The sequence below is a fragment of the Choloepus didactylus genome, chromosome 16 (assembly GCF_015220235.1).
Source record: "Choloepus didactylus isolate mChoDid1 chromosome 16, mChoDid1.pri, whole genome shotgun sequence".
In the NCBI taxonomy this organism is placed as follows: Eukaryota; Metazoa; Chordata; class Mammalia; order Pilosa; family Megalonychidae; genus Choloepus; species Choloepus didactylus.
The window spans coordinates 31962255-31984551 of NC_051322.1; the positions used below are offsets into that span (position 1 = coordinate 31962255).

General features: G+C 49.9%; 1 protein-coding gene across 4 annotated transcripts in view; it reads right to left on the reverse strand.

The window, feature by feature from the left end:
• CTIF (cap binding complex dependent translation initiation factor) overlaps positions 1–22297 on the reverse strand; it is a 320346-nt gene that overhangs the window by 153504 nt on the left and 144545 nt on the right. For all 4 annotated transcript variants that reach the window (XM_037805811.1, XM_037805810.1, XM_037805809.1 and 1 more), the window contains one exon: positions 974–1050. In XM_037805811.1, coding sequence (XP_037661739.1) covers positions 974–1050 — 77 coding nt within the window. The remainder of the gene's footprint in view (positions 1–973; positions 1051–22297) is intronic.

The following is a 22297-nucleotide window of genomic DNA, read 5'->3' on the forward strand; positions in this document are numbered from 1 at the left end:
GAACAGACTGAGACTGTGGAACTGTAATCCATTACAATTTTTGAAATTACCTACACAGCTGCTTGTTGAGCTGTACATTGAGAGTTGACACCTTTCTGTACGTATGTTATATTTTACAATAACGGAAATGGCTGAAGTTATGGAACTGTGACCCACGACATTCTTTGATGTTAAATTGCACCTTGAAAGTTATCACTATTATGTACATATGTTAAAGCTCACAATAAAAAGATGCATTTAAAATTAAAAAAAAAAAAGGGCTTTTGCCCTTGAAAAAAAAATAAATGTCCACATTTCCAGCATGCCCAGCCTCAGTGCTCCTTCCTCCCCAGGCACCCCCTTGCCCGTCCTGGCCTCTGGCTGTCCGGCTGTCCACACTCCAGGGAGAGCCCAGCTCAGCCTGGGTCTAAGGGAGCGACTCTAGGCACGCATGGACAGCAGCACGCGTGGTAGCAGACGTGTGCGTTGCCTGGCACAGCAGGGCCAGCATGAACAGGGACGACGCCCAAGGACCAGGGAGAAGGAGAGACAGACAGCCTGGAATTACAGGCTCCAGGAGCCTCCTGGAGGCCACACGTCAGGACACGCAGTGAGCCGGTCTCAGTCCCCTGAAGGACGCGGCTATTGTGGCTGGAAGGTTGGGGGAAGAGTGCTTCTCCTTGCGGAGTGAAAAACCTGGGCGTGTCCTTCTGCCCCTCCCCTCTGCCCCCCACGCCCCCAGAGCTCCCCTCCAGGAAGAGGAGGTGAGGATGGGGGTCCACAGCAGGCTCATGAAGGTATCCACTGCCTAGGCCACCGAGAGAAGCGGAGCTGCCACTCCCAGAGGGGGACTCTCAACCGGTAACCAACCCTGCTCCCCCTGCCTCAAGTCGTGCTCAGCGGGGCAACAGCAAAGCCCAGCCTGGAACCACCCAGCTACAGGCAGCCGACAGAGGACAAGAGACGCCAAGGCCCACGGCAGAGCCTCTCCTACCTCCGGTCATTTCTCCTCCTTCGGAACAGCTTCTTCGTGTGCGCGATCTCTGCTTCATGGGGCATCGGGTGGTAACCCTGCATCGTGGGAGAGATGAGGGGGTCGTTAGAAACTGCTGAAAGAGCGTAAAGAACTTCTGGACTGAACTAACTATAACCTCTATAACCAAAAACAAAAAGCAAGAGCACCGCGAGACTAGACTCTGATGACCAAATCCAGGCTGAAAAATGGAAAGTTCTACAGTCACTGACTTTCCCACCAGGTGGTTATGCTGGAAATACATCATCAAAGAAGAGTAGGGACAAAACAGACCCTGGAAGTCATGTGCAACCCTGCAAATTACAGATGAGAATGCTCAGTCTAGAGAGGTAAACGAGCAAGTTCAAGGTCTGGCAGAGAATTAGCAACAAAGCTGGGCAGGCACTGATGTTCACCGGTTAGATGACCGAAGAAAAGTTATGCCTCTAATTTCCTAACCTGTCAAGTTTCCTAATAAAATGGGGATATTACCGCCTCCCTCTCCGGGCAAGGGGGATGCCGAGGAGATGAAGTCTGTACACCCTGCGCCTGGGCAGAGGGAAAGCATGGTGAGCCCCAGTCTCCATCCCCTGGCCCAGGCTCCCTGGTACAATCCTTACCCTGGATCTGCCTCAGAAGTATTTTAGGGAAAACCTTCAAAGAGCTGAACAGCTCTTTAAACCTTAACGGCGAAACTGGGGAAAACTCTGTCTTTTGTTTACTGGCACCCTCACGGCAGTAACTACTTATATCATTACTTCTAGCTGGAGAGACCCTCCACCCATAACACGGGGTGAATCTTGCAAATGCCGGGCCTGGGGAGAACACGTGCAGAGGCTGGGCTGATGGTGGGCTCTGCTCTTACCAAACCCACGCCCCGCTCACCAACCAAAAGAATGTTCTGGTGGGAGCATGGGGGCAAGAACAGCCATTCCATTACAGGCAGTCTGGGCTGGGGTAGGGGGTACCTAGGCCTGGGGGTCTGGCTTGGGCCTGGGACAACTGAGGGCAGGCCCTGAGGCCCTGATACTGAGTCCACAGCCTGAGTCCGACCCCCACCCCACCCAAGGGTGGCTGAGAGGGCAGCAGGTCATGGAGCCCCGGGTTTGCAAAGGGGCCCGGGCTGCCCAGAGTGGCCAGTGGGAATCTGTGCAGCCTGACACCCCCACTGTACAGACAGGGATACTGAGGCCCACAGAAGTCCCACAATGAATTAAAGCCAGATGGTTCTGGGGTGCTGGCTGCCCTGCTCCCTCTATGGGGACACACGGAACCCACGATAGCAGGCCCAGCTGGGCTGCCTTCACAAGGTCGCCCCTAACCGAGAAGAGGGCCGGGGGACATCCGCAGCTCTGGCTGGGCCAGGACTGGCCAGTCTTGGGGAAGACGACAGGCTCAGGAGGACCCTGGGCCTAGATCCTTACTGAGTCCAGGGAGAGAACAACACATTTCAGAATATGTTTTAACAGCATCCCCTACTCTCACCCCCCGTCCTTGTCTATAACAATCTGGCCAAAGAGGCATGAATGAATTCCGGACTCTCTGCAGCCACAATGGGCCTCTGGGGCCTTAGGATGTGCTTTGTTTAATGGTTTTCTCAAAGGATATTATTTGCTTTCTTTAATACAAAACACAAACAAGGAAAAACACCAAGTCTTCCTCTCTCGCTTCCCCTCTCTCCACCCTGACCAAGCTCTGGGCTGGCCCCCGTCCCTCCCTCCTTCCCTCCCAGCCCCCTCGGGTCACTGCAGGAACCCACTGGGTGTGCCCCAAGCAGACAATGGACAGGAAGCCACGGCTCCCTTCCGAGCTGCTGCCTGTGATCCAGATCTCAGCTTGGAGGCCGGGCAGAGGGAGCTGCTTGGCAATGCTTGGCATTCCAGGAACCCGGGAGATGCCAGGCTCCTCGACCGGGCCCCGGAGTCCTGGGCTCTGGCTCTGATTCTGGCCTCGCCGCCTTGCACCGGCAGCAATGGTGGGGACCTGGCCCAGGGACACACCGCAGCTGCCCAGTGCATCTAATGAAGCCGTTGCTATGACCTGGGTCCATCTATACATCCACCCACCCATCCCACAGAATTAATGTATACATATAGATGTGTGTAAATGCATATACATGTATACAGAATATCATAGTAGTTAAAAGCATGGCTTTGGAGCTGAGCTGCAAGGGTTCAAATCCTGGCTCTTCCCCTTGATGGGTGTGTGACTTTGCATGAAAGACCTAACCTCTATGTGCCTCAGTTTTCACACCTCTAAAATGGATACAGTAACAGTGTTAGCCTCATAGGATCCTCGTGAAGGTGAAATGAATTAAAAATATTTGAAGAACTTAGAATAGTGCCTGGTATATAGTAAGCCTCAATAAGTGTCTCCAGTGTTGTTATCGTCATCATCATCATCAACTTTACCATCTTCCCCATGATCCTGGCATCCTGCTGTATTAGTATTGTTCTGTGAGGATCCAGTCCCTGCAATCCAGCTGAGGTCAGACTGGGACATTTCAACAGCTGAAGACTCAGGGATAGGAGAAGGAAGAGGACACTGAGAATAACTGGCCACCAGCTAATCTGGCTCAAGGACGGCTTCCCCTTCTCAGCCCACAACTGGCTGGCTGCAGTCTGGCCGGAAAGCCCCTGGCACCCTCAGACATCTTCATGCTTCTCAAAGTGGGCCAGAGATGGGTTGGAAGTGTGCACACACACACGCACACATGCACATACACACACACACCCAGGCCCGACCACTTCTCCCCTGGCTGAGTGATACAAGGACCATCCTTTCCCTTACCCTGTTCCTTGCCCCCTTCCACCTCCCACCCCCAAACACTGGGTATAGGGCCCTCACTCCTCAATAAAGCAAGCCCTTCAAAACCTGACCTGTGATCTGTGTCCAAAGCCCTTCTCGGTTTGCCCTTCAGCCCTCCATCCCGTCAGCCTTGTGCCCTGCCTCTGCCCCAGCCTCCTAACTCATTTCCCTGCATCCTCTCCGCTCTGGCTCCTGAACTTTCTCCACACAGCAGCCAGAGTGAGCCTTTAAAGATGCAAGTCAGATTATGCCCCTCCCTGCCTTCCACTCCAGTGGTGCCCCGTCAGTGAGTGGAATCCAGACCCTCCGCTGGCCCACCTCGCAACCTCACCCCCCACCCACGGCCTTGCGCACTCCGATCTAGCCACCCTGGCCGTCTCCTCTTCCATGACATGCCCAGCTGTTCCTGCCTTGGGACCTTTGCACTTGCCACCCCCCCAGACCCCCATGTGGCCCACTGCCTCACTTTGCTCAGCCTCCACTCAACTGTCACCCTCTAAAATACCACCCTCCTGGCCCTCTCTTTCCCTTTCCCTGCTTTAGTTTCCTAATAACCCTTCTTCCTATCTGACATTTATTTTTTTTTCTTGTTTATTTGGCTCTTCTCTGTCTCCCCCCGCTACAATGTAACCTCCATGAGAACAAGACTTTGTCTTAGTCTCTAGAGCCATAGAAATAGAAAGAGAAGGTGACACAGAAATAGGAATTTAATGTCCAATAGAAATATAAGGTCAGTCACAGACACAACCACTTATGTAATTTTAAATTTTCTTGTAGCCTCATTTAATAAAGTAAAAAGAAACTGATCAAATTAGTTTTAATAATATATTTTGTTTAAACCAATATATCTAAAATATTATCATTTCAACATATAATCAATATAAAACATTATTAATGAGATATTTTGCATTTTTTTTTTGTACTAAGTCTTCAGAATCTGGTGTGTATTTTATTATTATAGGACATCTCAATTTACACGGGTCACATTTCAAATGCTCAATAGTCTCGTGTGACCAGTGGCCCCTGTACTGTCAGAGCGGGTCTAGGGCAGTGGTTCTACAGTGTGGCCTACCAACCAGCATTTGCATCACGGGGAGCTTGTTAGAAATGCACCTTCTCAGTGTCCCCCCACCCCAGGCCAACTGAATCGGACACTCTGGGGTGGGGCCCAGCAGTGGGTGCTTTCATAAGCCCTTCAGGTGATTCCAGTGCTCATTAAAGTTGGAAAACTACTGGTCCAAGCAAAGAGCTGGAGCTGCCCCTCTCCTGCCAGTCACCTTCCCTCCCAGCCCTCCACTTTAGAGCTGTTGACAGCACAGTGGCATGTGCAGTTCATGGGGCCTGAGAGGAGAGGACGATGCCCTGCCTGGGGGAGTGCAGGCTCTTCTGAGGCAGGAGGAAAGCCCCCTTGGTTCACTTTCCCCTTCCATGAAGAGCCTGCCCAAGCAGGAGCTGAGCTCATCTTCCTGACTTGCTGCCATAACTTTCCCCATCCTTACTTCTTGCTCATGGCTTTAAAGAACCACTGCCAGCCTGATTCAGCAGCTAATCTGTTGGCAAGCATGTGGCCCAGCCTGGTGCCCTGGTTTTGGGGACAGTGTGGGCAGCCCCTTGAGCTGTGAACCACCAGCTCAAGTTTGAGGAACATGGTGGCTGAGTGAAGGTCCTCCATTAAAGCTTGTGTAAATACACAGTGCACTCCATTTTATGCAGGAAGAGGCTCTGGTGCCTGCAAGTTGGATGTAATGTGCCCCAGGGAAGCTTGTGAGGGTCCTCATTTATGCACCTGGAGATGGAGTTGAGGCTGGGGCCCCAGGTAGCCTGATGGGTGGGGTCAGTTCTCCAGAGCCCTGGTCTGGATTGTTCCTGGGCTGGAGAGGGCTCAAGGGATGCAAAGCTTTGTTTTGTCAGCTGATTTTGGGCCTCTCACAGGGGTCAGCCAGCCTCAGGCCAGAGAAAGCACAAGCAGAACTTCTCCATCAGGCTCTCTGCTGATTCCCTCTTCCTTCTCTCACTTGAGTGAGGGCCAGCACAGCCTTGTTTGTCCTTACTAAGAGTCAAGCCTGCTGCTAGCTATTTTTTTTTTTTAATCTGCAGATTTTTATTGAGATATAGTCACATACCATATATTCCACCCAAAGTATAAAATGAATGGCTCATGGTGTCATCATTTAGTTGTGCAATCATCATCACACTCAATTTTAGACCATTTTCATTGCTCCAAAGAGAAAAGTAACAGATAGATAAAAGAAAAGAAAAGAAAAGAAAAGAAAACTAAAAACACCCCATATCCCTTACCCACCCCATTATTGACCCCTAGCATTGGTGTGGTGTATCTGTTTTTGTTGATGAAAGGATATAGTCCATAGCTTGCAACAGGTCATTTTTCCACATCCACTACTCTATTATTAACTCTCTGTACAAGTGTCATACATTTGCAGTAGTTCATGCAAGAACTTATGTATATTTGTAGTGTTAATTGGTGACTTTAAACAACCCCTTTCAATCAAATTCACCTGCAATACAGCACTATTCCTTATAATCCCAATAACAATTCAGGCTCATTTTAATTAGGGCAGAGTGGAGCCACACACGACCCAGGGGGAAAGTGGGTACACAGCCATGAGATGAGACCCAACAGCTAGAGCAGGCCTAACTGGTTTAGACATTCATTTCAGTAGGAAAAAGTCCCGAACATCCCAATGCCAGTGCCTTTGCTTTCGTGGATATTACAGACAATGCAGAAATGACAGGCAGCCAAGGACACACACGAGGCACACACATGGACCCCCACCCGAAACAGCCACCCTGACCCCCTGGCAGGGCCAGCTAGTCCTTTTCCTGGGCATACACGTGATCAAATGCACTGCTATTTTTCTACAAACAATGGGATCATACTTCACATGTTATTTGCAGCCTCTCTATGAGCACCCACCTGCTGTAGACACTTGAGCTATTTCCACTGATTCCCCATCGCGGGGGATTTACATGGCGACTTTTCACTGTACTGAGTGTAGAGCACTCTTTTAGACAGGAATAACTGGCTAAAAATGAATTAGGAATCAAAACAAACAAGCCAAGTCCTGGAGAACTGCGCAGAACTACTTGAGAATGCACAGAAGGCTGCAGAGCAGGCTGGTGGGGTGACAGTGTGCTGGGGAGCAGCCTTCGTCTCCTGCCCTCCACAGAATTTCACCTGAGCCTGGATGGCCGTGACACCGTTAGCCTGAGTCACCCACAAAGATACTCAATGCCTTAGGCCTCTGTTTCCGGGCCCCAGCCTGGCTTACAGGGTCCCACAGGTCCTGCCTGCAGCAGCCTTCTCTCCTGCTCTGCATCCAGGGCCCTCCAAGGCTCACCCGTCAGGGTACCCCTACTTTTCCTCCCCTGTCATCCCCAGCTGACATCCCTTGAAGGCCCAGCTCCAGCCGCCTTGGGCACGGTGCAGACTCTTCTCCTGTGCGTCCCGGCAGGCACTCGCCTCTCCTCCCACGTCAGGAGTGAGGCCTGATCCACACCTGCCCCTAACACAGAAGGGCACGGCCACCGTCACTATAGGACACAGATCCAGTCAGAGAACTGAAATCTTCTCACAAAGACTTGTCACAACAGCCAAAAAGTGGAAAATACCCAAATGTCCAACAACACATGAATATGGATAAACAAAAGCGGTGCATCTACACAACGGAGTATTAAACAGCAACAAAAAGGAATGAAGTACGGACGCATCACAGTGTGGGTGAACCGTAAGGACAACATGCTCAGGGAAACTGTCAGTCACAAAAGGCCACGTGTTCTACGATTTCATTTATAGGCAATGACTAGCATGGATACATCTATAGAACAGAAAACAGATTAGTGTTTGCTGGGGTTGGGGTGAGGCGGGGGGACGAGGAGTGACTGCTAACAGACACGGGGCTTCTTTTAGGGTGAATAAAAAGTGGTGATGGTTGCAGAACCGTGTGAAACACCAAAAACCAAAAAGTAAACTGTTACTCTTTAAAACGGTGAATTTCATTTGTGTAAATTATATTTCCAAGAAAACTGTAGAAAAAACATCTGGGAGCAATATATTCCAGGCAGAGGGAATATCAAGTGTTAAAAAAATACTCCAGCCACAATGAACAGGCTTCTCCTCCCACCCAATTATCTCCAGGAAGCAGCTGCCCTAGAACCTTACCCTTAAGATAGGGCTGGAAAGGGTGGCATGTCCTAGGCAGGGGGCACCCAATGACGGGAGCAAGTAATAAGGAGTCTGGGGTGGACGTGAGTTGGTACGTAAGAAATTGCCAGTGTCTCCAGGCTTGGCCAGGGCGAGGTATTCTGGGTTAGAGCAGGGATCCCTCCTGCTTTTCCTAGAGGATATACCCCTCTAGTGGAGAGGAGGAAATCTATCAGGCTTGTCAGGATTACCCTCTAAGAGCATCTGGTGACGTTTGCTCAACAGATCCTTCTGCTCGGTGCTTGGAGAGAGCCCTGTGTGGCTGTCAGGCCAGGGGCAGTTCCATCACCAGGGGCAGAACCGGTCCTCTGGTGTTCCAGCTGATTCCCGTGCGTTTGGCCCACTGGGTCAGCGCTGCCCCGTGCATCACCTGGGACCACCAGCAGCCCGACCTGCTCCTCCTCAGTGCCTCTAGATGACCACCACTCACTCTTCAGCTGTGTACTCGGAGGGACGGCTCCCTCTCTCCAGCCTCTGACCACTGTCGGTAACCAACGGGGCCTGGGAGACAAGTGGTTTCTATAAACCAGTCTCTGCAGAGAGGGAGGGAAGATAATACTCCTTCCCCAGGCAGCACAGGCAAAGTGCACGGGAGACAGACACCCACACCCACATACGGACACACAGACACAGATGCCCAGAGGTCGGCGCTGCTGTGACAAGCAGCACGGCAGAGCAGCACCTCAGTGCTCTGGTTGTAAAAACACGTTATGTAAACTCAGCCATCCTGGCAGGCAGAGGCTGACACTCCTGGGGCAGTGGGTATTTTCAAGGGATTATGGGCAGGCCCAGAGCTGGTGGCCCCACAACAGTTATCCCAGGCAGTGAAAACTTGCAGGTCGGGAGTGCAAGGGCCTTGCCCTGAGATGACAAAGAAATCTTGGGTCTTGGGGTGAAGGTGGAGGGCAAAGCCAACACTCTAAGCAAGAAGGGCACATGTGCCTGGTTGCCGTGGTGAGCTGACACTCTGACAAGAGTGATATAGCTCCCCAACTTTCCATCCATCCACCTATCTGCCCTCAGGGACAGGCTCCCCAGTGACCAGTGCACACCCCACAGGTCCGAAGATGGAGGGCTGGGTGTCTGCGGGGCGTGGTTCCAACACCCTCCCCAAGTCTGCCCCGCGTGTGCCTGCCACAGGCCCAGGGAAGGACCCGCTGTGGCTGGTCAGCAAGCCCCCTCTTGCCTCTCCCCTTCCAGCTTCTTCTCTCTGGAGGCTGGTGTTAGTCACTGCCAGGCTCACGCAGCCCTGCAGTCCACACGGGGGGTGGGGTGAGGGGACCCAGGCTGCTGCTGTCCCCTCGTGGTGCCCTCTCATCTACCTCGTTCAGGTTTACAAAGGCAGCACAGAAGTCAATTCCATGGCCTGCATCTTCCTGGAACCCCAAACCCACATTAGCCGCAAGGAAGCTTTCCCTGATACCCGTGACTTTTGACCTCTGATCCCTCACCTGGACCTCTGTCTGATAAAAATTACACAGGCCTAACTATCTCTTTGGTTGGTTATCTTTCTCTCTCCAACATTGGCTCTTTGACAAGAGAGAAATGTTATACAAATACACGAAAACTTTCCTCCTGTTGTACTGAGGAGCCTCCTGATGGCAGAAGACCTAGAAAAAGAGCACTCAATACCTAATCTACAGTAGCAAACAACCATGAAATGCCGGAGTTGGAAAAGGGAGGCCCTGCGGACACACCTGTCTGCCACTGCGGCCTGGACAGTGGCTGTCTGCCCTGGGCTCCTAGAAATCTGGTCCCCTCCTCTTCTTCACCAGCTTGCATCTTAACCCTGGCAGACTCCTGCCACTCTCCAGAATGCTTATTAAATAAATGGAAACATGGCTTCTTTATCTCCAGAAAATTCTAGGTGACCTGGAGTGGAGGTCACCATGGTCTGGCACAGAAGTACCGGATGCTGCCACCCACTGCTGGGTAAACGTGGGGAGCAGGAGCCAAGCCCCACGGAGGCAGGGCCAGGCCCCTCCAGCCCGGGGAGGGGAGCCAGCCCGAGGTGCCAACTGTACGAAAGCGCCATACGCACTTGACAACTTAAAGGGCCATAGAAACACCGAGTACAGTTCCTCTGACAATAAACTTGTCACAATAGACAGGCCTTCCTCCTGCCGGGGGTCATGTTTTTACACAGCTTCTCAGAAGTTATCCTACCAAGGTCTTGAGCGAGACCAGGATGTGTGGGTCACGTCCAAGCAGAGATAAACAGGTGACGTCTCCAAAATTCCTGGAACCTCTAGGCTGCATGGCTTTCAGAGAAGCCGACCTGCTTCAGAAGTGGGGGAGGGGGCTCTCCCCTTTAAAAATTAGTGGTTTTCTAAGCTTTTCTTTTAATTTGTATTTTTTAATCACTTCCTTAGCTGGATTCCTAGTATAAAAATACAGATGAAAGTACGCAGGGACGAAACCCAGAGACTGCCCCAAGCCCTGGGCACCCCACCTGGCCTCTGCCCGCTCTGGGAGAACCTATGCTTTAGGTGCATTACTGGGTGCTAGATCCACAGTGAAGTGGGCATTTTTCTAGAAGAACATCTTTGTATCTCGGACAGGTTTTAACGGGGTCTACGAACCTCCTGAAACCACACGGGACTTTTGCATGCGGCCGATTTCTGGGCTGAGAGCCCATGACATCAACCATCCCCAAGGGGTCTGCAGCTGCGTGTGTACCTGTGTGTGTATCTGTATCTGTGTGTGTAGGCGAGGACTTCTGTGTGTATCTTTGCGTTTCTCTGTGTATGTATCTGTGTGTGTAGGCATGGATCTGTGTGTACCTGTGTGTGTAGGTGTAGATCTCTGTATGTATCTGTGTGTGTAGGTGTGGACCTCTGTGTGTATCTGTGTGTGTAGGTGTGGATCTCTGTGTGTATCTGTGCATGTACACGTGTGTGTCTGGGTGTGTGTGCATGTGGAGGGGCTGTGTGGAAGGCATGACTTTCTCTGCACATGTGTATGTCTGGGTGTGTGTGTGTGTGTGTGTGTGTGTGTGTGTGTGCAGAGGCGGAGTGGAAGGGATGACTTTCCCTATGTCCGAGACCAAACGAGACCACGTGGCTGAGGGCCTGTCCAGGTTACGTGCCCAGAGGCTGTTCTGGACACAGCCACCCAGGCTCTGGTGGGTGCTTCTACTGCTCACCGACACAGGGACATTTACATGAGAATGGAAGTGGGCCGACATACACTTTCCCCTCCCCTCACGAGGGACACTGACTGGGGTCCTGGCTCCCTGCTGGGCTGAGGCAGACAAAGCCGTGAAGATGTTCAAGGAACGAGACTTGTGTGGCTGAGGGAAACGACACTGTTTCTGGTCTGTAGCCCAAGGAAAAGCCACTGGGCAGGATCAGACACAAATGGCCTAAATTAGCAGTTCCCCAAATTTTGAATTTCATTATCAGAATTTAAATTAAAAATACAGGGAACTGATATAGGCTTGCCAGCTTTTTACTTTGCCCAAGGACATCCGATCTACTGTCACCATCATTTCATAAAGGACACACCTTTAAAACAAAGGAGAGTTCTTTTATGAGGACCCTCAGCTCTATGAAAAACTCATTCCACTGACCTATAGAAAGCCCTTTACAGAGCTCAATCACCAATCCTGTGCTGCTCTGACTCTAATTCACCTTCAGATGCTGTGGGGGAGAGAAAGAAACAAGATTTAAAAAGCATATGGGGCTCATGTGCTCTTTACAACAGAGTTTAAGTGACACCTTTATATAAATGTAACACCGCACGGGCATATGTACCCAAATCAAGAATTCTGAACTTCGTGGGCAATTGATTGTGAATTCACTGTGTTTCCCTTTGCCCAGCCCGAGGACCTCTCTACCTGTGCTGGCCTGAGTCCTGGGCCTCAGCAGCAACCACTACCTACCTGCAGGTATGAAAGTCAAGTGCACGTGTCTATCCAAGGCACGTGTCTGTTTGCCTTCTTGTTAATGGCATTTAGTTAAGGCACAACCCGTTTTTGTTTGGTTTTGTTTTCGAAGTGCATGCAGGAGATTTTTCAATCATTTGTTCATTGACTTTCTCCATTCCCTGCCATCGCCCTCTCCTACCCCTCCTTAGGCTGGTGACAAATAAAATATACTTGGTTAGTGACCAGAGGTGTCCGTTCATTAGCCCTCAGTGGGCTGCAGCTCCTAACACAAAAGTCACCCCCCAAGAACATATCAAGTGAGCCAACAGAGCCCACCTGGGATTAGCTTCCGGCCTGCCTGTCTCCTGTGACAGGAGATTTTCGGGAGGGCAGCTCTGTAAGCTGATTCACCCAGCAGCTGAAACAGAAGAGGCCAGGAAAGCCACCTTTAGTCATTCTCCCTGAAGGCACCTGGTATGTTGGTTTGGATCTGTTATGTACCCCAGAAAAGACTATGTTCTTTGAATCCATTCTTGTGGGGACAGACCTATTGTTTGGTGGGACCTATTGGTTAGGTTGTTTCCACGGAGATGTGACCCTGCCCATTCAAGGTGGATCTTAATCCCCTTGCTGGAGTCTTTTTTTTTTCCTTTCTTTTTTTTTTTTTTTTAAGCAATAAAGTATTTTTTAATTAATGTATATACATTGATTTTTAGATATAATGCTATTGCACACTTATGCTACAATATAATATAAACATAACTTTTATATGCACCAGGATATGAGAGGATAAAAGACAGATGAAACTCAGTGAGCACAGAGAGACATTTTGGAGATAGCCATTGGAACCAGAACCAGGAGAGAAGCTAAGAGATGAAATCCAGAGTACGCCCCCGAGCAGCTAAGAGAGGACCCCCAGACACTTAGAGAAAAAACACCCCAGGAAAAGCAAGAAGGACCCACAGGAGCTGAGAGAGAGACATTGAAACCAGAGCCCAGGAGAGAAGGACGAGCCGATGTCACCATGTGCCTTCCCATGTGACAGAGGAAGCCCGGATGCCAGCAGCCTTTCCTCCATGAAGACGTCTTCTTCTTGATGCCTCAATTTGGACATTTTCATGGCCTTAGAACTGTAGCTTGTAATTTAATAAATCCCCACTGTTAAAAGCCAACCCATTTCTGGTATATTGCATTCCGGCAGCTTTAGCAAATTGGACACCTGGTATTCCCTTTATCCATGACGTTTTCAGGGGATGCGTTTTGCTCCATTCTTTTTTTTTTTTTTTTAAGGTGACTACATTTTCTGCAGAGTTGGCCTCTAGGAGTAGAGGCTGCCCTGCAAAGTCACACAGCTCCCAGCTCTGTGCACACACCACGATCAGCCAAGGCAGTCAGAGTGTGTGAGCTGGGCCCAAGGGACCAGAGCCAGGGCTGGAGTGACCCGCTCGAGGGCCAGGTTCAATGGCATTATTGGTATTCCTGTGGCATCACAGCCTTCCCAACTGGGGAGGTGACTTTTGACTTACTTGAAGAAGGCAATGCTTTAGGCTCTCACAGCCCTCCCACATGTCAGCTTTCAGGAGCAGCCCACCAGGAGGACAAGAGGTAATCATGGTCCCCTCCCTCTGCCTCAAGAACTGCTTGAAGCTTCTATTTATGGACATGCACCTGGGCTGGGAGCCAGGACACCAGGATGCCAGGCGTTTGGAGTTAGAAAATGGTCAGTGGCTGACTTCTAAGGGTCAGCCACTCCTCCTTGCTGTCCCCTTGTGTCTGCCACCCCACCCGTGAATTGGCACATTCCTTGTTCAGACTCATCCCTTTGCCTGGAACATCTTACACACCTTTGCTAATGCATGAAATCCTGACCAGCCTTTGCCCACTTAGTTCAAATGCCCTGGCCCTGCAACACCAAACCTAATTCTCCCATGAGAATTAATCCATTTGGCCACACAGCACACTGGACAAACCTCTTTGTAGCACTCCATCCTGTCTAGGCTGATGCTTACATGCTTGCCACCCCAACCAGGCTGTAAACTTTTGGGAGCCTGGGAGCCACATTTCTTCACTGCTCTAGGCCCCATGGTGCCCAACCCAGTGCCTTAGATAGTGCAACCTCCAGGACTGTTTGTTTGATGAAAAGTTGAGATAACTGATGACTCCGGGCCACCCCCATTCTATCCACTGCAGACCACGAGCATCCACAGGTGACCCCAGGGCCTGGATCTCCCAGTCCTTGGTCTGACTGGAAGTTCTCAAAGGTCCAAGGGGGCTGTTCACTGGCCTGCATGGGAGCAAAGTCAGGTGGATCCTTGGTGCCCAGTGCTAACCCCACAGCCCCCCTAGGCTTGTAACAAGTGTAACTTTCTGCCAAGTCAGGTTGCTCACCTTTTGGTGTGAGGATTATATGAAGTGCTGTAAATCAATTGAGATGACACATAGGAAGGCACCTGGCTTGTCCTGGAATACACGTCTGCTGAACCCAAATGGGGAAGGGCTTGTGGCCAGAGAAGGTCCACAGAGCTGGGGCCAGACAGACCAAGAGTGGTGTCTGGAGGGACTCCACAAGTGACAGAGACCAGGGAGGCAGGCTCAGGACCCCACCCTGACAGGGCAGGCTGGATGGCAGTAGGGTCCAAGGAAGTAGGTTTGATCTCCTTAGGAACTTGAAACAAGGCTTCTCCTGCACCAGGCAGAGTGGTGGGCCAGCCCAAACTGTGGCCAGCTCAGTGGCCCCTACAGAATGTAGGGGCTCCCTGCCATTTGCCTTGGATTTGCACTCTCTGCCTGGAGTGGAAGGACCAGGGGTGAAGGTGGGTTCTGGATCACGGCCAGGACCTTCGCCTTGGCAAAGGCTCTGGGCCTCTGCGGAGTCCTAAGGGCCCTGTCCTCCCTGTTGGAGCTCGTAGTTTTATCTCCAAACTAGCATCTTAATTTTCAATCAATATCATGCAATTAATTGAAGAAACTGATAGCTGAGGGAGGAGTAAAGAGGGAGGAAACTGGTGGGAGAGAACTTGGTCACAGGGAAAACACCCGCCTTGTTATACTCCTTGGCTATTTTCAAGTGTTCTACCGGCTCCCTCTCAGGCCCCTAGGGGAGGCAAGGCAATAAAGAACCTGCAAGAAGAGGAAGGCATCCTTAAGGCATTTCTATGTACAGGAGCTGCCCCGACCTAACGGGAAGCTTGCCTGCAAACTCTTTCCTTCCTCTCCAGACCTGCCAGGTAGCTCTGTTCCTTTCCACGAGTGAGCAATTCAGTGTTCTTGGAGGGTGCTCATAGTATCCTCACCATAGAAGGAACTAAATGATGTCTGCATGGGTTACGAACTATAAGAATGACAATAAGTGACTATCATTTATGGAGGCAGGTTCTGAGTTAAGAGTCCTTTAACACCAAAGCCTGTGCCTTTTGACTTCTCCCACAATGCTCAGGATTGAATCCTAATGCCATGCTCACAGATGATCTGAGACCCAGCACTTACATGAGCAACCAGCATCCAGAAGTCAGTGGGGTGACATTTCTCTGGTAACAGACCCCCAGCTTCCATTAAAATGTACTTCACACATTGGTGTGCAAATAGTTGGTACTCAGCAAACACTTGTTGATGGAATGAGAAAATGAGCAAACAGTTAAACATGAAAAGGTTAACCCCACTCACAGTTTCCCTTGGGTTCACCCTATAGACAATCAGAGTCGTGCAAAGCCTAAGATCACAGGGCTGCTGCAACTGGGCTCTGCTGGGACACCTTGCTTCTTTCCTCTGCCGCGTTCCAAATTAAGGCATTATTAGCTATGCTGCCAAATATTAATATGATCACCACCATGGGAATATAAGGGACCTTCCTGATGAATGAGTTGCCAAAAATTTAAAAAATATAAGGAACATGGTCTTATGAAGGTTTCCAGTAATGCAAAAAGAAGAAATCAGTAGCTATAGATGAGTTCCTAGAAAGCTACTCTATGCAGAAAAAAATCTGTATAGAATTGAGGTTTTAACTGTACTAGGAAATTATTAAGTCCTGCTCCAAATATCTTTGGTAAAATGCATTAACTGCCTCCAATGGATTAATTATTAAAGTGAATCCAGGTACTTTAAGGGCACTGGTTGTACCTCTCTCACAAGTGAAATCTAAAAATCTACCATTTCAGAAATTCAATTCCTTGTTCCATTCCCAGAAAGCAGGCTGACCTTTTGCTGAATGGATGTGGGCCATTGAGGACTCCCTGCCACAAAGAAGAGCCTCTACCGGTGGATTTAATTGGGTGGTCATTGGAAGCAACAGCAGCTTCGAGGACCCACTCAGTATCTATTTCCCTCCATGTCTCTGTAGTAGCAGCAATCTGACCTCATTTCAGGAGCATGGGCATGGCTCAAGAAAGAATGGAGGGGAATCTGAGAGCTTGGACTCAGCAAGCCTGGCCTCCAGGCACTTGCTGGCCATCCTCTCCTCTCCCGGCCTCCTTTTCCTCTGATCAGGCACAGCTCTCCCTCCTCCCACCCCTCCCCTCTCCATTTCCAGAGCCTCTGCTTCCTGTGGCTTCTCCTCACCTGTCACCTTCCTTCTCTGGCCAGAAGCATGCTGTTCAGGTTTGAATATGTTATGTACCCCAGAAAAGTCATATTCTCTTAATCCAATCTCGTGGGAGCAGACCTACTGTGGGTGGGACCTTTTGATTACGTTATTTCCATGGAGATATGACCCTGCCCATTCAAGGTGGGTCTTAACCCCCTTGCTGGAGTCCTCTATGAGAGGATAAAAGGCAGAGACATTTTGGAGAGAGCACAGAGAAGCTGCCATAGAAGCCCAGAGACAATCTGGAGAAAGCCATGGAAACCAGAAGCTAAATCCAGGAGAGAAGGTTTAGCAGAGCCAGCCACGTGCCTTCTCATGTGACAGAGGAACCCCAGATGCCATTGGCCTTTTCTCAGAGAAGGTATCTACCTCTCGATGCCTTAATTTGGACATTTTCATGGCTTTAGACCTGTAAATAAGCAACCTAATAAATCCCCATTGAAAAAGCCAATCCATTTCTGCTATATTGCATTCCGGCGAGTTTTAGCAAATCAGAACACATGCCAAGCACAGTTGGTCCAACTCCTTAAGTCTCTGAGGTTTTGACACCTGAGAAGATAGTGACTCTGCAGGGCACACTGAGGTAACCCAAAGAGGCTGCTGGAGGCTGGAGGGCAGCAGCCTGCAGCACCAGCCGCCCCAAGGGCTGCGTGAAGGGAGCCACCCTCAGCTCATCTATGGGGTGCTCTCTTTAAGAGTGACTAAAAATTTACAAAGAGTCTGAAAGGTGATTTTAAAAATCCCCAGCACTGTGTTGATGCACAAACTGTAGTTAGGGAGTACATGCAGGGTCAACCTTCTAAAGCAGAGGTCGGCAAACTTTTTCTGTAAAGAGCCAGATAATAAATACTTGAGGCTTTGGGGTTGTCTAGCAAGAGAAGCCACAAACAATCATACACAAGTAAGTGTGGCTGTGACCCAATAAAACTTTATTTAGAAAAGCAGGCTGGTAGGCTGGATTTGGCCTGCGGGCCATAGTTTGCCAACCCCTGCTCTGAAGAATTGTTGGGAGGCAAAGTGCATTTTGCAGCAGGCTGCCTTCCACTCTGGGTCCTTCCACCTCGGTCTGGTGGTGATTTCTTGCACTTGATAGACCCTCAGCAGCCTCACCCTCTCTCCCCTACCGCTGTTTGAATCTACTTTCAGGAGAGGACCTGAAAACTCAACCTCACCCCCACCCCCACTTGAGGATAAATGGATTATATTTACATTTAAATCAATAAAAACGTTAGATCATGGGGCTCTCAGCCCTGGCTGCTCCCTGACCCCTGGGGAGCTGTAAAGCATCCTGATGCCCAGGTCCCATTCCAGGGACTCGGTCTGGAGCCTAGCCCAGGCACTGGGAATTCTAAAAGCTCCCCAAGTGACTCTAAAGGGTGAACGGTGGCCAGATTGAGAACCACTGCCTAAGACTAAAAGGGAAAAAAAAATCAGTGTAGTTTTTTGGAATGAGCTAGCCAGTGGTGTAGATGTGCCACCACCCCCACCCCCAACCTCGTGTATTGGAGATGGGCAGGAAACATGCCCAGAGCCCTTGAAATCACGTGACACAGGCCATCCTCAGCCTAGGCTGGCACTAGGGAGCCTTCACGATGCTCTGGCAAGCATTCGTGTTGCCCTCTTGACATCTAGGGAGGGTTCCTTCTGGCAATACATGCATTAATTTTAACCAGATCTGCAAGCATGTGCATTATTAACACTGACTGATCATCAAAAAAGTACCTAACTGCCTGATATTTTTTAACGTGCATAATTTATATGCATGTTAAAGTTTCACAAGCATGGCTATACGAACCATGTTCTGAGACAGGAAAGATTCTAGAAGTTCCAATGGAGTAATCAGGGAGGACTTCTTGAGGAAGTGGGGGCAACAGAGAGACTCAGGGATGGAAGAATTAGAAGCCGAGTGTTGGTGGGGAGGGATCTTAAGACAGGTTACAGAGGCAAGAAGGAAACTGGTTTCTGTGTCTGGTGAGCCAGAAATATGAACAGGTGGTCTAAAAGAGGGAATTTTACAAAATTACAACAATTAAATCACATGTAATCACAGTTAGTCACACAATGAACAATTCTGAAATGAACACTTTGAAAATGACAGGAAAATAGGGCTGTCCTGGAAAATTTGGGGCAACAATTAGGGGGTGTTGGATGACAGGAATGGATGGGGAAGTTAAGAAAGATTCCAGGGGCCCACAGATGCCCAGTGAGGGCATCAGCCTGGCTCACGGGCGCACGGGGAGCTGCGTGCTGCATACGGATGCGAAGGGGGACTGAGCAAAAGTCCTGGGACAACAGCTTTGAGGAGAGACTAGCAAGAGCAGCAGCAGAGAGGCAGGAGCACCAGGTGGGAGGTGACGACCCAGGCCTGGACCTGCGCGAGGACAGAGGAAAGGAGCAGCGAGAAAGGTCATTCAGAGGGGTGACCGCTCAGACCTGGGCTGGTGCAGGGAGCCACTGAGGACTCCAGGGTCTCAGAGCTGGGACACTGGCCTGGACAATGGCTGGAGGGAGACCTAGAATCTTAAGGATACTTATAATAAACTCTTACAGTAATAACCGCCCCACCCCCACCCCCACCCCAAGTCACCTATGGGAAAATGCAAAGGCCTGTAGCAAACATGCCCCCTGAAGGGCAGGAGAGAGGAAAAGCTAAACTGTACACAAGCCCTGGGATTGTCTTCAGGACCAGTGGGCCATGAACACCAGAAGAACCCTGGAGGACAATCTCTTTGTTTCCAGGCCTCTGGAAGTCAAGTCGATTCCCAGTCGAGTTGGAAATGCCGGGAGATTTTCCCATGTTGTAGTAGAACTGAAACAATAACTGCAGAATGGACATTACCACAATTGTTTCCACTGAAGTTATTTTGGGGGAGTTTAGGAAGATTGTCTATTCCAAGACGTTTCCTTCACTCAATTCCCTTTATAAAAATACTGAGGAAAGAAACCAGTGTTGCCGCCGATATGCTGGCCCTGCTTGCAAGCACGTGCATGGTGGAACGTGGGTGAACGGCTCCCAGTGGACCCCAATGAGCTGTCAGATCCAGCACAGATGCACCGATGCCCTGTGGGAGCTCTGAGACTTGAAGAGTGCTTGACAGTTGTCAAAGTACTTTCTTGGTTGTGATCTTGCTTGATTTTCACAACAGCCTTCGGAGCCATTCTACACATAGGGAATGGAGGAGAGAAGGCCCTTGTGCAGGTCGCCTAGCATGGAAGGGAGAGGGAAGGCTCTGACACCTAGAAGGTGCCCTCTGTGTTCTGCACATGTTGTGGTGTGCGCCAGAGCTGTGAGCTTGTGATGCACCCCCTAGTCACAATTTGCCATCACCCATCCCCGTGCCAGGCACTGGGTCCCGGTGAATCAGCCAGGCTTGGCCCTTCTGTCATTGAGTCTAGAGGTTGCTACAGGGAGGGCAAGATGGGGAAAATGAGGGCTCCAAGGCTGGAAAGAAAAGCAGGGGCTGGGTTGGGGGAGTCTTGCCTGCCAGGTGCTGGGTCTTGAATGTCATGGGAGGCAAGGAAAGGCTTAAGCAAATTAGTTAAAAAGTTCGATCTGTGCACTTCTAAGCTCATGCTGGAGTTTGTGTGGAGGATGGATTCCAGGGTGTATCAGTTAGGGTTCTCTAGGGAAACAGAACCAACAAGAGCTATTGGTAAATATAAGATTTTATAGAAGTGTCTCACACAACCGTGGGGATACAAGAGTCCAAATTCTGTAGGACAGGAAGCAAACTGGCAACTCCGATGAAGGTGTTCAATGAACTCAGGAGACACTGGCTAGCTGAAGTAGTGAAGGTCCTCTGTCTTCCTCTCTTAAAATTCTTCAACTGATTGGATTAAATTCAGCCCATTGAATTCTCTCATTGTGGAAGACACGCCCTTCATTGATTTAATCAGTAACAGGTGCAGTCAATTGACTGATGACTTAATAAACCAGCCTCCTGGTTTACTAACCAGCCACAAATGTCCTTGCAGTAATGGTGAGACCAGTGCTTGCTTGACCAGACACCTGGGCAACATCACCTGGCCAAGTTGACACATGAACCTAATCATCACACAGTGCATCTGTTTGGGTTTGCTAAAGCTGCCAGAATGCAATATACCAGAAATGGGTTGGCTTTTTCAATGGGCATTTATTAGGTTGCAAATTTACAGTCCCAAGGCCATGAAAATGTCCAAATTAAGGCATCAAGAATTAGATACCTTCTCTGAGGAAAGGCTGATGGCACCTAGGGTTCCTCTGTCAAATGGGAAGGCACATGGCAATATCTGCTGTTCAATGGCTCTCTCTCTCAGACCGTGTGTGTCTTTGTCTGTTTCTTCTGGGGTGTTTCTCTCTAAGTGTCTGTGGGGTTCTCTTTTAGCTTCTCCAGGCCAAAGTCTGAATTTCATCTCTAAGCTTCTCTCCTGGTCTGGTTTCAGTGGTCTTCAAAAATGCCTCTGGGCACTTTCTCTCTAAGCATCTCTGAGCTCTCCAAAATGCCTGTGCCTTTGATCCTCTCATAGAGGACTCTAGCAAAGGGAATAAGACCCACCTTAAACGGGCGGGGCCACACCTCCATGGAAACAACCTAATCAAAAGGTCCCACCCACAACAGGTCTGCACCCACAAGACTGGTTTCAAAGAACATAGCCTTTTCTGGGGGTACATAACAGATCCAAACCAGCACAGCATCTAAACCAAAGATGGGGGAAACCAGTTAGGGGGCAATCACGATAGCCAAAGAGACGACATATTTAGGAATTAGGAAGGCAGCAGGGGGCTGGCAGGAGGAGAGCCCATAAATATTTAAGAATAAAATCAACCACTTTTTGGGTAAGGATGGGGATTGGGGAACTCATCTAGAGGGTCTTCTGTGAGAGATACGATGGCAAATAAGACACGCTGCCTGCTCCTGAGGAGTCCTATGCTCTTGTAGGAGAGCCAGACAATGACGGAGTCTCCTGGCAGGCAGGTGTGCAGCCCTGGAGAGAGGCCACCACACTGATGTTTTCTAAGTATGGCTCAAACCCTGCCTAACCACTTGCTCTTCTATGAAGCAAATGCCTTGTAGGGCAGAGAAACCATTTGTGCCTTCGGTGGAAGTTCTGGGCCCTGGGCTGCACCTGCGGAGATTTACAAATTACCCATGCCCGGGACCCATTGCCCAGAGATTCTGATTTAATTGTCTGTGGTAGGGTCCAGGCAAGAGTTTTTTTGTTTTGTTTTTTTTTTAAATACCTATGGGATTGAGAAGGGGGTCACAGCACCAAGGAGTTTCAGGGACCTGAAATAAGATCTCAACTTGGCCAGAAATGATGCTGCCACTTCACACGTTTCCGGTAGGATTGAAAGAATAAAATGTTCTTGGTCACTACCTTTGGATTCTTTGAAACGCTCTGAGGTCTTAGGGTCATCTCTTGTAGCAGAGAGAGGCTCCCCCTGCCCAACTTCCCCACTGACCCAGCCAGCCTTCCTCCTCAGCCCCCCATCCCCAGGCTGGTGTGTCGGACCCTGTATCTTCAACCAATTAGGTTTTCTTCTCCACTGGGGACACCCTGTGCTGGCTGCCCAACCTGAGGCCAGCTGTGCGGTGCTTCTGCCCTTTGGGGTGCCCTGAGAAGAACTCGCCGAGGCAGACCGATGTGCCTCCTTGACCACACCACACACCAGTCTGCTGGAAACAATGTCTACTTTTTTTTTTTTTTTTTTTTTTTTTTAGCCACCAGGAAAGGCCACATAAAGAAACATCTTCTCTTTTCTTGCCAAGGAAATATTTCTCCATTGACGCCAAAAATGGTTCCCCAGAGGGCACTGAGAAGCCCTAGAGGTCAGAGGCTAAGAACCAG